Below are 13,270 nucleotides of genomic sequence, written 5' to 3' on the forward strand. Positions count from 1 at the left end.
GAGATGCCAATTCTCATATGGGAGTGACAAGACTATGCCTGACAGCTTCCTTTGAAAAGCATGCAGCATTGGGAGGTTCTTCAATCTATTCAATGCTGACAGTATCTTTTCCCAGTTTTTTTTTTTTTTTTTTAAATTGTTTAATGCTTGTATTTGGCCACCATTATGCCCATACCTGTGCAAAATAAACTGATTTAAATGTAGAGTCATACCTATTTACTAGATATTTCCAAAGCCTACTAGGAGAACTGATAATTCTGCCATTACCAATATTTTTGCTGAGCACTGGAATACTTGAAAAGAAGGGATACAATTCTTGGCCAAGGAATTTAGACATTTGTTAGATAACACAATTAAAAATCCACTGATGACCAGGAGAGGATAAAGTCTCCAAATAAACCACATTTGCACTGATCTTTTATACTTGTTTCTTCAGTGCATTAACATTGAGAGGATCCATTTGAAAAAATACTTAGATCTAAATGCTGAGAGTGGGCTTACCTATCACACCAGGTGAAAAGAAAATGGCACAAAAGTGGTGCTAAAGAGAACCATTGGTCTGTGAGGAGCATAAGCAGTGGGAGAAGCAGACAGAAATGAGAACAGAGAAATAGGAGGGGTGGAGCTGTGCAGAGACAAGAAAGATGAGAAAATGGAGTCTGACATAAAGGGAGAGTGAAAGCCAGTGAAGGGAACCCAAGAAGGAGTCATCTAGTCAAAGTGGCAAGAGGAATATTTATGCAGCAGCATTTAGAAAGGACTGAAAGAATGGAGATGAAAAGGAAGTTGTGGTAGGTTAGCTGAGAGATTATTGAACCTTAGAGTTCTAGAGACAGGTATAGAGCAGAACAGATTTTTGGAGATTAAGGGAGAAACCCACGTAGTTACAGCGGTAAGAATATGCAAATAAAAATTAGGAAGACTAGGACCATTTAGATCCCAACTGCTGCAGCATCATCATGCACTCAGGTTACCTGCAAATATACTGGACACCTGCACAGTGATTTTTGCCTTTAAAGCACTGCACAAACATTAAGTAATTAAGTATCATAGAAACAGATGAAAGGGCTGGAAAGGACCTCAGGAGGTCATCTAGTGCAACTCCCTGCTCAAAGCAAGACCAACCCCAACTAAATCATCCCAGCCAGGGCTTTGTCAAGCTGCACGTGGAAAACCTCTAAGGATGGAGATTCCACCACTTCCCTAGGTAACCCATTCCAGTGCGTCACCACTTTTCTAGTGAAAACGTTTTTCCTAATATCCAATCTAGACCTTCCCCATTGCTTGAGACCATTGCTCCTATTTCTGTCATCCACCACACTGAGAACAGCTAAGCTCCATCCTACCTGGAACCCCCTTTCAGGTAGTTAAAGGCTGCTATCAAATCCCTCCTCATTCTTCTATTCTGCAGACTAAAGAAGTCTAGTTCCCTCAGCTTCTCCTCATACGTCATGTGCTCCAGTCCTCTAATCATTTTTGTTGCTCTCCTCTGGACTGTCTCCAATTTTTCCACATCCTTTCTGTAATGGGGGGTCCCAAAACTAGACACAATACTCCAGGTATGGTCTCACCAGTGCCGAATAGAAGGGAATAATCATCACTTCCCTTGATCAGCTGGCAATGCTCTTACTGATGCAACCCAATATGCTGTTAGCCTTCTGGGCAATAAAGAGCACACTGTTGACTCATATCCAGCTTCTTGTCCATTGTAAGCCTCAGATCCTTTTCTGCAGAACTGCTGCCTAGCCAGTCAGTCCCCAGTCTGTAGCAGTGTACGGGATTCTTCTGTCCTAAGTGGAGGACTCTGCACTTGTCCTTGCTGAATCTCATCAGATTTTTTTGGCCCAATACTCCAATTGTCTAGGTCACTCTGTATCCTATCCCTGCCTCCAGCATCTTGTATTTCAGTTTAGACTATTACCTAACTAAACCTCATCTCCAAAGTCATAGAACAAGATGGCTGCAGCCATTGCACATATTCACTCTTCTGGTGGTGTTATATTCCTTGTCCCCTACCCTATATCAATCTAGTGTATTTAGTATGAAAGGTCTTGGGAGCAGGGAACACCTCTTACTCTGCCTTTATACAGTGACTAGCACAATGAGGCCCCATTCTAGGCTGATCCCTAGACACTACTAGTATCAAAGTCTTCATGATGACTGAACGTGAGGGTACACATTCTTAATTCACAAGATGGTGATGACAACTTCAGTTACAAATTTATAGCTCACTAAAAATTATCATCATCTACTTTGACTGTAAAACTCTAAAAAAGATTGAGGTCACCAAAAACAAGAGGGAGACGTTTGGTCCAATGGACTGGACATAGGAATAGGAGCTAGGAGTTCTTGAGTCCTAATCCTAGCTCTGCTACTGATTAACATTGTGCCTTTTGCAATTCACTTGTGCCTCGGTTCCCTCCTCCATAAAATGAGGGGTAATAGTAAACTATCTATTCACAGATTTTTTTCAAAATTGATGAATATCTGTACAATGCTTAGAAGTAGTACGTAGTAATTTTCTCATTAGCACTATTTAATTTCAATGTTCCCAGATGAAATCTTACATTAGAGTTTTGTTTCACTTCAATGAATAGCAAGAGAATATGGGCTTGATCCACGAAAGGACTTAGACATTGCGACACTCAACATTTCAATTTCACAGTATTAATTTAAGAGCAACGGCAACAGCAAAATATGTAGTCATTGATCTGATATATTAATGTAAGCGTCCTTTTGTAGTGGCATTCAATAAAACTATCCATAATTTGACAAATAGGGAATTTAAACAAATGGGTACAACTGTCACATTTTTAAAAAACATTTGTAAGATTAATACTCAACGATAAATACTGCAGTACGCTAGTTTTACATTACCCAGCTACAGAAAAGAACAAACAAACCAACCATCTATATCCATTGAAAAATGGGCAATTTAAAAAAAAAAAAAACAAAACCCAAAGCCAGACAATAGTAATGGGAGCAGGATAAAAATCATGAATAGATATTTTTTCTCATTTCCTGCTTATTGTAAAAAGGAACTTCCAAATAATCATTTTCAACTTATAATGGTGATACCAGGTTTTAAAGTGTTTTCAAATATAATTTAATAGTGACGTATAGCACTGTCACTGTTACATCAAAAGATATGTTTCTTTAAAAAAAAAAAAAAAAAAAAAAAAAAAAAAGATAAAAGCATACCTGTTTTTATAGAAACAGGGTTCTCCAGAAGAAACACTGTTTGTTTCCAGTGTGTTTTGGTATACTGGGGACCCGTCGAGAACATGACCTGAATTGACAGAGTTCAAAAATCTGATTACATACAACATTTTTAATATCATGCTACATTAATCTATTACACAAAACACACTTCAAATGCTTGCAACAGCAAAATAGGCCTGCTCTCAAACACCTCGAGGCGACAAACTGAAAAATACAATACATTTGACATAATTAATTTTGAACGTACAACCCGCAGTACTCACACTGTTGTGGCAGTTCCTCTCAAAAAATACATCGAAGTAGCCAGCAACCGCCTATAATAAAAAGGAAAACACAAATGTGAACAGGGAATATTAAGTACAATAATAGTGACACCCATTATTCCATACATTTTCTATGAGTAAAATATCCTTTTTTTTAAAATCAGCAAAGGTAACTTCTTCCTTAACATAGTCATTTCCATTTTTCTGCAGTGGTAATTCAGGAAATTAAAATAGTCACAAAATATTTGAGCTTTACTGGAAAGCCTATAATAAAGAATAGATTGAGATAATTCCTGAATTAATTCCTAGATTTATATTTCTATTGTTTCCAAATATGCCACAAACTTTATTTTACAACTGAAATGAAGAGTCACTTGGATCTAAAAAAGAAGTTTGTACCTTCAGACAAAACACAGCCACATATCACTTTGAAAGTCAAAAGATTTGATCTCAACTTTCATTATACTGAAGCTTTTAATCATGACCTTTCATTTAAAAATTATCACACTGGTGCAACCGTAGCTATTTAATATTACAGTAATTTCTTTAGGTACACACTCATTAATGGGTAATCCAGCCCTCTCTTTTGTGACTGCTATAATATGCACCTATGGTGCAATTATACACATAAAGGGGGCTGTGCCAGGCCTCCATGATGTTTCCCCTTCTCTTACATTCCACCTCAAATGACATGGAGCCCTATTGTACACAAGCTCCCTGTGCATAGAGGACAGGGCACAGCCAGTACGAGGACTAATCTCCTCCACCACACGCACAGGTAAAGAAAAAGTCTCAGAAAGTAACCCCGCATGGATAGCTCAGTACTTTGATTTATACCCAATTTAAAAACTACATAAAGATTTGACCTTAAAGAAGGACTTTCTACAGGAAAAGAAGAAAGAACATTTACACCACAAGCAGGCTTAATATACCAGAATTTATTTTCCCTTTAAAAATTAACTGCCCTGCTTTCATAAGGAGGGGGGAGTTCTTCAGAGGCCTCAGTGATCCAAAGGATAAAGTAATGAAAAAACCCATCTCAATAAAAAGGAGGCTACTAAAAAATGATGCACAACAATGCAATGCACCAGGCTCTTCCTCAGACTTACTTGTTTCCTATCATCTTCTATTAAAAAAAAGTAATGTAAAAATGCTTGACAAATGTGGCCTCAAGGCAGACTATGGTTATACAATCCAAAAGTATGAAGCTGAGACCTATAAGAGTCCTTTCTGTATTGTGCATGACTGTCAAGCTGGCAACTGGGGAATCTCCACCCAATGGGATATCAAATAGGGTTTCCTTCTTGTCTCTTCTGGTACATTCAAGTAGGACTCCACATGAAGGCAAGTTCACTGAATCAGTTCTCCCTAGTGCAACTGACTTGCTTTTGTTACAAGTATCTGTCTGAATGAAGTTTCCTACTCACAGCCCAGCTTTTTACTTTCTACTTAATGTCTATTTAGAATACCAGTCTCTTGCTAAGAAAGTGATTACAAAAATAATAAACTAAGCATTATGCTTCTGTATTGACTCAAAGAAATGGATTGTGTGGAAAAAAATACCTAAGTATCTTCAACAAGACAAAACATGTGACTGGTAAATAGATTTCTTTGGGTATCAGGTACATGAAATATTTAACCACTGCGCCATCTCATGTTTCCCCTTTCTAGCCTAAAACCTGAATAGGCCATATAATAAATGGAGAATGTGGCATCTCTTAAAATGGATCAATCTATGTCTAAACATTTTATTTGATTTTCAACTAAAAGCAGTCTGGAAATTCTTAGAAAGCTTTAAACTCCAATTTGGACTAATATTCTTCTTGGCAGAGAAACCACACCAAGGAGACACACTGTCAATGACTCAGTTCAGGAGATACAAATGCCAGCCTCTCAAAGCAGTGATTGTTCAATTCCTCGAGGGCCACTCTTTGATGTTGAGAATCCCAGTCTCTAATCTCTGTTTCCCTTGGAAGATCCACAAGGTTTTGGCAAAGTCTGGAGTCCTTAGATTATTTTGACCCCTGTCAAACTGCTTTTGTTAATCCACAATCTCTTAAGAACGGACAAAGATCTACTGAGTCATGCAAAGCCTTTCAGGTCACTAGGTTGATACTTTCAGAGGGGTAGCCGTGTTAGTCTGTATACAGCAAAAACAACGAGAGTCCTGTAGCACTTTAAAGACTAACCAATTTAATTTCTGCAGGCATAAGCTTTCGTGGGCTGTAACCCACTTCGTCAGATGTCCGACAGCCCACGAAAGCTTATACCTGCAGAAATTAAATTTGTTAGTCTTTAAAATGCTACAGGACTCTCGTTGTTTAGGCTGATACTATTGATGAGGTATTGTTGACATACCTGAAGATGCATTCAGGGATATGGTGCTATCATTTTCTCTGCGGTGTTATTAATTTCTTGTGAAGCCTCTCAATCCGAGCACACGAGGCTTTATTCTATTATCAATCTTGTTCAGTGTCTCTTTAAATACCGTAAACAAATGACTTTTGCTACCTTTAAGTGTGCATACATTTGTATTAACATAACCGAAGGAAAACTCTAGGAAAAATCCAACTTGAGTCGCAAACAAAATTTCTTCAGTCCATCTAGCAGGCAAAAGCCTGGGACGGAGACTAACATAGGACAATAACTCCCCTTATGCCCTTTTGAAAATCCCAGCTCAAGTGAACAGAAAGGCCTTGTAGAGTGTCCTAAAGTTCATCAAACTCACGTTCTGATGGATCAACCAGGGAAGCAATTGCCTTAAAAGAAGACCCCATTGCTGGAAATACCTTGCCTCCAGTTACTTAGGGAATCTGGCAACTATTAGCAAAACTTGTTTGGCTGTCGGGACAAAGCACAGAAGAAAGGCTCTCTAAGGACCCAATCCTGTATGTACACAAGTAAGCCAACTTTTTTTTAATGCATAAAGTTAAGCACATGCTTAAGAGCTTGTAGAATAAGATTTAAACAATATCTGTGCTACCACACTTTAGATTATTAAATTTGAGGGACTGTTATATGTTGTTTATTTTTTACATTTCTCTTCAGCTTGAATGATTAACATCAATTGCCAATGCAGTCAGGTTCCTAGTGCAACAACTTTTGATTCTGAATGCTGTGGGGAGTTTAGGAACTATTGCTTCATTGTAAGTTTTATTAAGAATTTTAGAAACATTTCTGTCAATCCTAGATTTAATAACAGCTTGTTTTTAGAAAAATAGGGTAAACTGGCCAGTGACTATGAGAAACCTATCCATGAAGTTTGTTTTCCCAAAGTACAACACATCTTTTTACTTTTAGGAAGTCTTTACTGAATAGAATTTTAATACATTTTCAAAGCTTAATGAATCAAAACGTATTAACACATGTTAAATATGCAAAGAGAAACAGTATGAATTGTGAAGCTAGTTTTCATAATAAGCTTCTGTTGAGGCTACAAAACCATTGATTGAGGAAGCATATGTTGATTGCCATGAAGCAAGACTCAACATGACCTGCAGCATAATTGATTTTTGACACTCAAACAGTCATCCATTCTGCCAAGTAGGATTGAGGGAGACTACAGTTGTTTAGCCGAGTCCATAAACTAAGATCAATGACAATAGTTAGATACTCCTTACACTCAAATACATAATTATGCTTTCCCACTGATGGTTTCCTGTTTTCACGCTTTCCTTCACGAGTGAGCCACACATAGTAACATTCAGAGCTATGGTTTGCCTCCTTTTCTTACTTAACGCAAAAAAATCAATCACTGACTCACTAACCCCAATTAATATAACTAATTCCCTTTACTTCTGAAAGCTGCATTACTGAAATCATGCCAAGACCACAAAATCATTCAATGGAGTAGACTCCCAACTAGAATGCAAGTCTTAGTTATGGAAAACACTATTTAGCATGTTAACACTGATCTAAATGAACACAAAATTAAGAGCAGTACAAGAAACACTGAACAAGAACTCCCAGAACTTACATGTTCTCAGACTGAGAACCTCCTTTCTACAGGTCATAAAATAAAGGTATTATATTTACTAAGCTATTCATAAAACGATCAGAACACAAAGCCTAATCTTAAAATCTATTTATATGATAGAACAGGTGTTGCTAAATACTCATTTTAGGTAATCCTTCAAAACAAGCATAAGCTCGCAAAGATCAAAACCCCCTTATGAACAATGAACGATATAACAATTAAAATTAAGTTCTAAAACCAAAAGCATTGTTCCAACCTGAGTAGCATTTATACCAAGTGTCCTTGTTTTTAAAAAATTAAAATATAACACTCATTTTCTCAGGCTCTTTCCAGAACGATCTTCCCTCCCACAATATATTTCTAAAAACTTTTTTTTAAAAGTATGTCTGTATGTTTTCCTCAGATTTCCCCACTTATAACTTTTTAAACAGCTTGCAGGTAAGGTTGAGATTTTGAAACCACCCTCCTTACCCCCCGCCGAAACATACATCTCTTTCTGTGCTGGTACATAAATACTGAATACTGAAGGCCTGTTGGTGTTCTATTGAGAACTATATTCACAAATAAATCAGTGAGATTATCTAAGTTTCCCAAAAGCACTTCCCCATCTTTTATTAGCAGGTAAAAGAATGTATATGAGATGAAATCACCAAATCAGATTTAGACATTGGTCCCAAAACAGGTACAGGAAACAAACCAATCTCAATATAATTTTATTTATATAATTTTCATTTAGAAGTTACCAACTGCTAGTAGGAGTTGACAGATTCCATTCCAGCAATAATGTCATTTAACGTTACATGCCAGATGATGTCAGAAAAACAAAGAGGATTAAAGTTGTAGGTCAGGATTCTCATCTGTAGTATTTGTATCAATAAAGTGTGGTTACAGACAGGAGATCGCACTACATAAAACTGGCACCTTCTAATTTAACTATTTGCTTACAGTCTATTTCCAAGTCAAACCTGCTCCATTTTCCTCACAGAGCGCCAAGTTCTGTGCGATTCCTACTGACTTTGATTGATGGCTACACGGTTAACGGAAATAAAAGTTTCTGATCTGAGGCTGGGGTGAAATGGGGAGAGGCACTCAACAGTGAGCAGATTTTGCATTAAAATTACTAATGCCCCAATTCTTTGCTCAATGGCAAGCACAAAGTAGCTGAGCACTGGACAGATGGGCAGAAAGAATAAATATGATGGAGACATCTTCTTGGCAAGCCAGTAGAATCACTTCAGAGGCCATCTCAGCCCAACAACTAAAACAGCAACTGCTGGACACTGGAGGTGCAACAGATCCTCTGACTGTCCTTCCTGCTCATATTCAACCATCCCATTCAGGTTGTCACAGGGTCAGTCTTCAACAGAGCTGCTGTCAGGGGAGGGGACCCTTTATGGCAGCAGAAGCAGAATTTGTGCCAAAGAGAATAAACACAGTAATCCACATATATATGTTTACTGTTGATTTTCTGGCTCTAGCTTAGTTTTTAAACAGTGTGCACCTGTCTCTAAACTAAATGTAGAACAGGTTTGGGAAAAAGCTAAGAGAATCAAGCAGTAACAGTTTTTCACACTTTTGTCAAATATTTCTAGCTAATTTCTCTTTAATGTTGGCAAGTAACTGATTTCTCTTCAGTGCTGGAAGCTCTATTCCCTGATTCTGCCCTCAAACAATGATTGTTTGTATTTTAAGTTCAATATCAAAATTACACTTTGGTCTCAATCAAAACTCAAAAACACACTAGGTAGTCAGTATCATGTCAGATGTAATTTTGCTTTACATTCATCATCTCAACTATTCTACAAGCCAATCATACCTGAAAATATACAACACAAAAAAGAAATACATAAAGGCTGAACAATGAGTCAGCTTTGGAATGATATCTGAAGCTCAAATTTCAGCTGGCAGATTTTCAGATTCACTCCATAAGACTGACCATTCCAAAAATATAACAGTATTTTGGTCTTTCTAGGTCATGTTACCCAGCTCATTAAACAAGTTATTTTTTCTATATTACTAACCAAAAGCTTTTGATATGGAGTGACTAATAAATGGAACTAGTTTTATAATTTTGCTGCTAAGGTGATCACTGGTCATTTCCTAAAAGACCCTTTTCCTTTACATTGAGATTTTGACAGATGTTAGATCAGCCAGCTCTTCCAGCTAAAAGAATTCTCTACAAGTGGTATTCCTCTCTAGTACATTTAGATCCTGATTCAGCAAAGCACTTACTTGCATATGTGCTGAAAATATTAAGTTCATGAGTAGTCCTAGTGATTTTAATGGAACTACTCACACGCATAAAATGTTTTGCTGGTTCATGGCCTTAGTGTGTTTCTGAATGATCTTGATCATGTCTGGCTATGCCCCAGGTTAGAAATTAGTCCAACTGTTCTCAAACTGAGGTGCACAGATCCATGGAAGGGCCAGCCTATAAGACTGGTTTATAGAAGTACAGCAGAGAAGCAGCCACCAGACACTGCTATTAGGAGCTGCAAGGCTAGGTCAAGTCCCAGTACTGGGTGGTTTTTGTGTGTGTTTGTTTTAAACATAAGGACAATACTTATTTCTTCTGTTGCAGTTTCACTATCTCGTTACTTCATCTTCGACAGCCCATCTATAGTTCCCTTGAGGACTAATTTGATGAACTTTAGCATTTCTCTGAACAACACTTACTAAGAAACTGAAAACAATGACTCCTAGACTGGTAATAAATAACTGAAGTTGTAGCATGCCACATGCTTCCAAAGGATTCTATATGTTAGGAAATGCAGCAGCAAAAATTATTCTGCTTCTTGTTCTCAGTAAGTATCTTGTCCGGAGAAACAGAACTGCTAAGAAAAAAAATTAAAAGGCAAATCAAAGCTAAAGCAGCTAGGTTAATTAAGAAGCAAAGTAATAGTCATAACTGACTACTATTGCTTAGACTGCCAAAACAGCATTCCACTGCAGTCAGCAATGTTTCAATCAGCTATAGGAGAGTAAAAAGTGAAACCTCCTCAAATGTGATCACTAATCTATAAAAGAAATGATTAAATCTATGCACAGAATACGATCACTGTAACACAATGCAGCCAGGATATTTTGCTTAATCTCTAAACTACACTAAATGTGTAAATAACATTTGTTTTAGAAATGCAGGTTAACATCCTAAACACTGCTAAATTTGGAGACTGCAAATGCAGCTTCTGAAAGAGATTCTGTACGCTTCCAGCACAAATACAAGAACCAATATTTGTCACAAACTACAGACATTTTACTGAATTGCCTTAGGAAAAGTAGATTATTTTTACTCAAATAACACATGTGAAATGTAAAGGCATCACAAACATTAAGATACAAAAAAGTTAACACATGGCATACCTCGCAGCAATCAAATATCCAATGTATAGTCCTTACATTTACACTTGGTCTTATTTTATGACTAGCTAGCTGAAATGAAAAGAAACCACTGGCTTTTGATTCAAGTATCTTATTATAAAAAGTCTTTCTATAAAGAAAATGGCTTTGTAAACATGCAGAATCTCATCTGATCTAAACAAATAAGACTGCTTGAGACCCCATGAGAAGTAGGAAAGACAACTTTACCAATTCACTTAAGGAACAAGGAAATTAAAAATTATCATCATCCCTATCACCTGCAGGGAGTAATTTATCATTTTTGCTCATCACTGGTATCATGTTCCAACAGCGCCTGGCTATATCAGATACAATTAGGCAGCTGGCCACAGAAGTAGGACGATAATGCGCTTTTGATGGAGTTTATCCAAGCATGGAGATGGAATGCTTGTAATCCAGGCAGCAGAGAAAGTTACTACATTTGTCTCACAGAAATACAAAGGCTATTTTAAAAACTATTATTTCTGTAAAAAGAATACAGAACCCTGAGGTGCCCTATTGTATAGCTTTCTCGACAGCAAATGGATTATAAAGACAAGTCATTTTTAATAGTATGCTATAGCAATGCATAAATTATCCACTAATTTAAAAACAGACTAAGTGTATTCTAGAATGTGTTTGACATTGATACATACGACACAAGGCCTGGGTTTCCTACTTGTGTCTATAGATATTCAATACTATGATTATGGTTCAAATTAACACTTATGTATTCAAATACCTGTGGTTAGGCTCTTATTGTATCTGGCAAATGAGTTCTCAAGTGCAGCAACCAAAATTGTTCCAAATTTTAAATCTTTCAGAAATACAGCTGCCCTTCAATTAAAATCACTTTAATCAAAATTAACTGCATTTTTATTCTAGTCACTGAGATTTAGTACATTAATAATGTCCTCTCATTCCCTTTCCCTTTGTCCATCCCCTTTTAATAAAAATGCATACACTGCTCTTTGACAACTGACACTTCCCTTTTTCTCCCATGGGATATTGCTGTTCACCCAGGAAAGAACCAAACAAACAATCTTGACAGGATCATGGGGAAAGCATTCAAACAAAACAGAAAGTTCATCAATTGATCTCTGCTGAGGGTAATACTCCATTATATTTTAATCTCAAAAACTCACCAAAAACTAAACTTTCAAATACAATTAATGGAATATTCTCCTAACACACTCTCTTGACTGATTTTAGCAAATATCTCATTAAAATCTGCAATGACAACCTTAGTTCTCTAGCAGGAAAGATGTGCTTTTCAAGCTAATTAGATTTTTTTTTTAGCAGATTAATTCTGTGAGGTTGAAATTAGGTCAATCTGCACCAAAAGGGTTTAGACTCATTATGATCATCTTGAGCCTGTTTGCACTCTCAGAGAATTTTCAGAGGCTATGACAGCAAAATTTAAAATCAAGGTGATGCCAAGAAAGGAGAAGCTTAATTCTATGAGAGATTTAATTGGAGAAAACAAAAAGAAAACAGTGGAAAGAGAAAACTTGGCCAGAGTGGAGGCTTGAAAGTTTATGCTTTCAAAAAGCTTTGAAGATGAAGATCCACATACATCAAATATTAAATATTAAGTTTATAGTCAATTTTAAACATTTAATTTGACTTAACCTTCACATATTTTCCAGGTCAAATGAAAAACACTTCCCAAAAATTCTGCAAAACTGTGTTTAATTGTTTGGACATCTTGAAGAATTATCTGAAGAAATAAATATAACTATTTAAAGAAACAAAAGCCAGTTCTTTTTAAGGCTATTATAGGATATTTAAGCAATAAAACAAATCACAGGTTAAGTTGGAGTAGTGCTGATCCACGAACACTGCAGAGGCACATTAAACAGGGTGACAGTAAGGGTCTGTCTACCCTGTAATATAAACTCAAAGTTCAAACTCAAGCTCAAACCTATCGCCGCTTCCATGTCTACACAAATCGGGCTTATCCGAGGCTTGGACCTAGAGTCCTAGAACCCTTCCAAGCCTGAGTCATGTTAGAACTTAGCATTCAAGCCCTATTGCTTTGCAGTGTAGACACAACCCCACTGGACTCATGCTCTGGGAGTGTGTCAAAAGTATTTCACGATCCCACTGTCCTCTGGATAGTCAAGTTTTCCCACACTGCAGCACAAACAAAGGGCCACATTCTGAGAGGAGGCTAAGAAGTCTGTGATATGGGTAGTTGGACTCAGGCCTACATAGCTCAGTGTTGATGCTGGAGCCCCAGGTTGGGACCTAGGATTCAACAATTCCTAACCTAGGTTACAAATGAGTGTAAATGCTCAAGCCCTCGGTTAACCAACCCAGAGTCTGCTAACTTGAATTCTACTAACCCTGGTGCGCTCCGCCAAGGCGGAGAGTTCTATTTTTAGATCTCAGTGGTGAAGAGACAGGTAGTGCCCAAACAGCAGTTTAT

At 37.2% G+C, this 13,270-nt stretch overlaps 1 protein-coding gene across 2 annotated transcripts in view; it reads right to left on the reverse strand.

Moving 5' to 3' along the window:
- The window catches only part of PRMT3 (protein arginine methyltransferase 3), a 92,809-nt gene that overhangs the window by 15,357 nt on the left and 64,182 nt on the right, over positions 1-13,270 (reverse strand). Inside the window, exons 13-14 of one of the 2 annotated variants that reach the window (XM_067558189.1) lie at positions 3,486-3,536; positions 3,202-3,289 (exon numbers count right to left, since the gene is read on the reverse strand). In XM_067558189.1, coding sequence (XP_067414290.1) covers positions 3,202-3,289; positions 3,486-3,536 — 139 coding nt within the window. The remainder of the gene's footprint in view (positions 1-3,201; positions 3,290-3,485; positions 3,537-13,270) is intronic. The other variant, XM_067558190.1, reaches the window with a different exon arrangement.

Source organism: Emydura macquarii, unplaced genomic scaffold, assembly GCF_026122565.2.
Source record: "Emydura macquarii macquarii isolate MOO-44397 ecotype Brisbane River unplaced genomic scaffold, CSIRO-AGI_Emac_v2 contig_1876, whole genome shotgun sequence".
Classification (NCBI taxonomy): domain Eukaryota; kingdom Metazoa; phylum Chordata; order Testudines; family Chelidae; genus Emydura; species Emydura macquarii.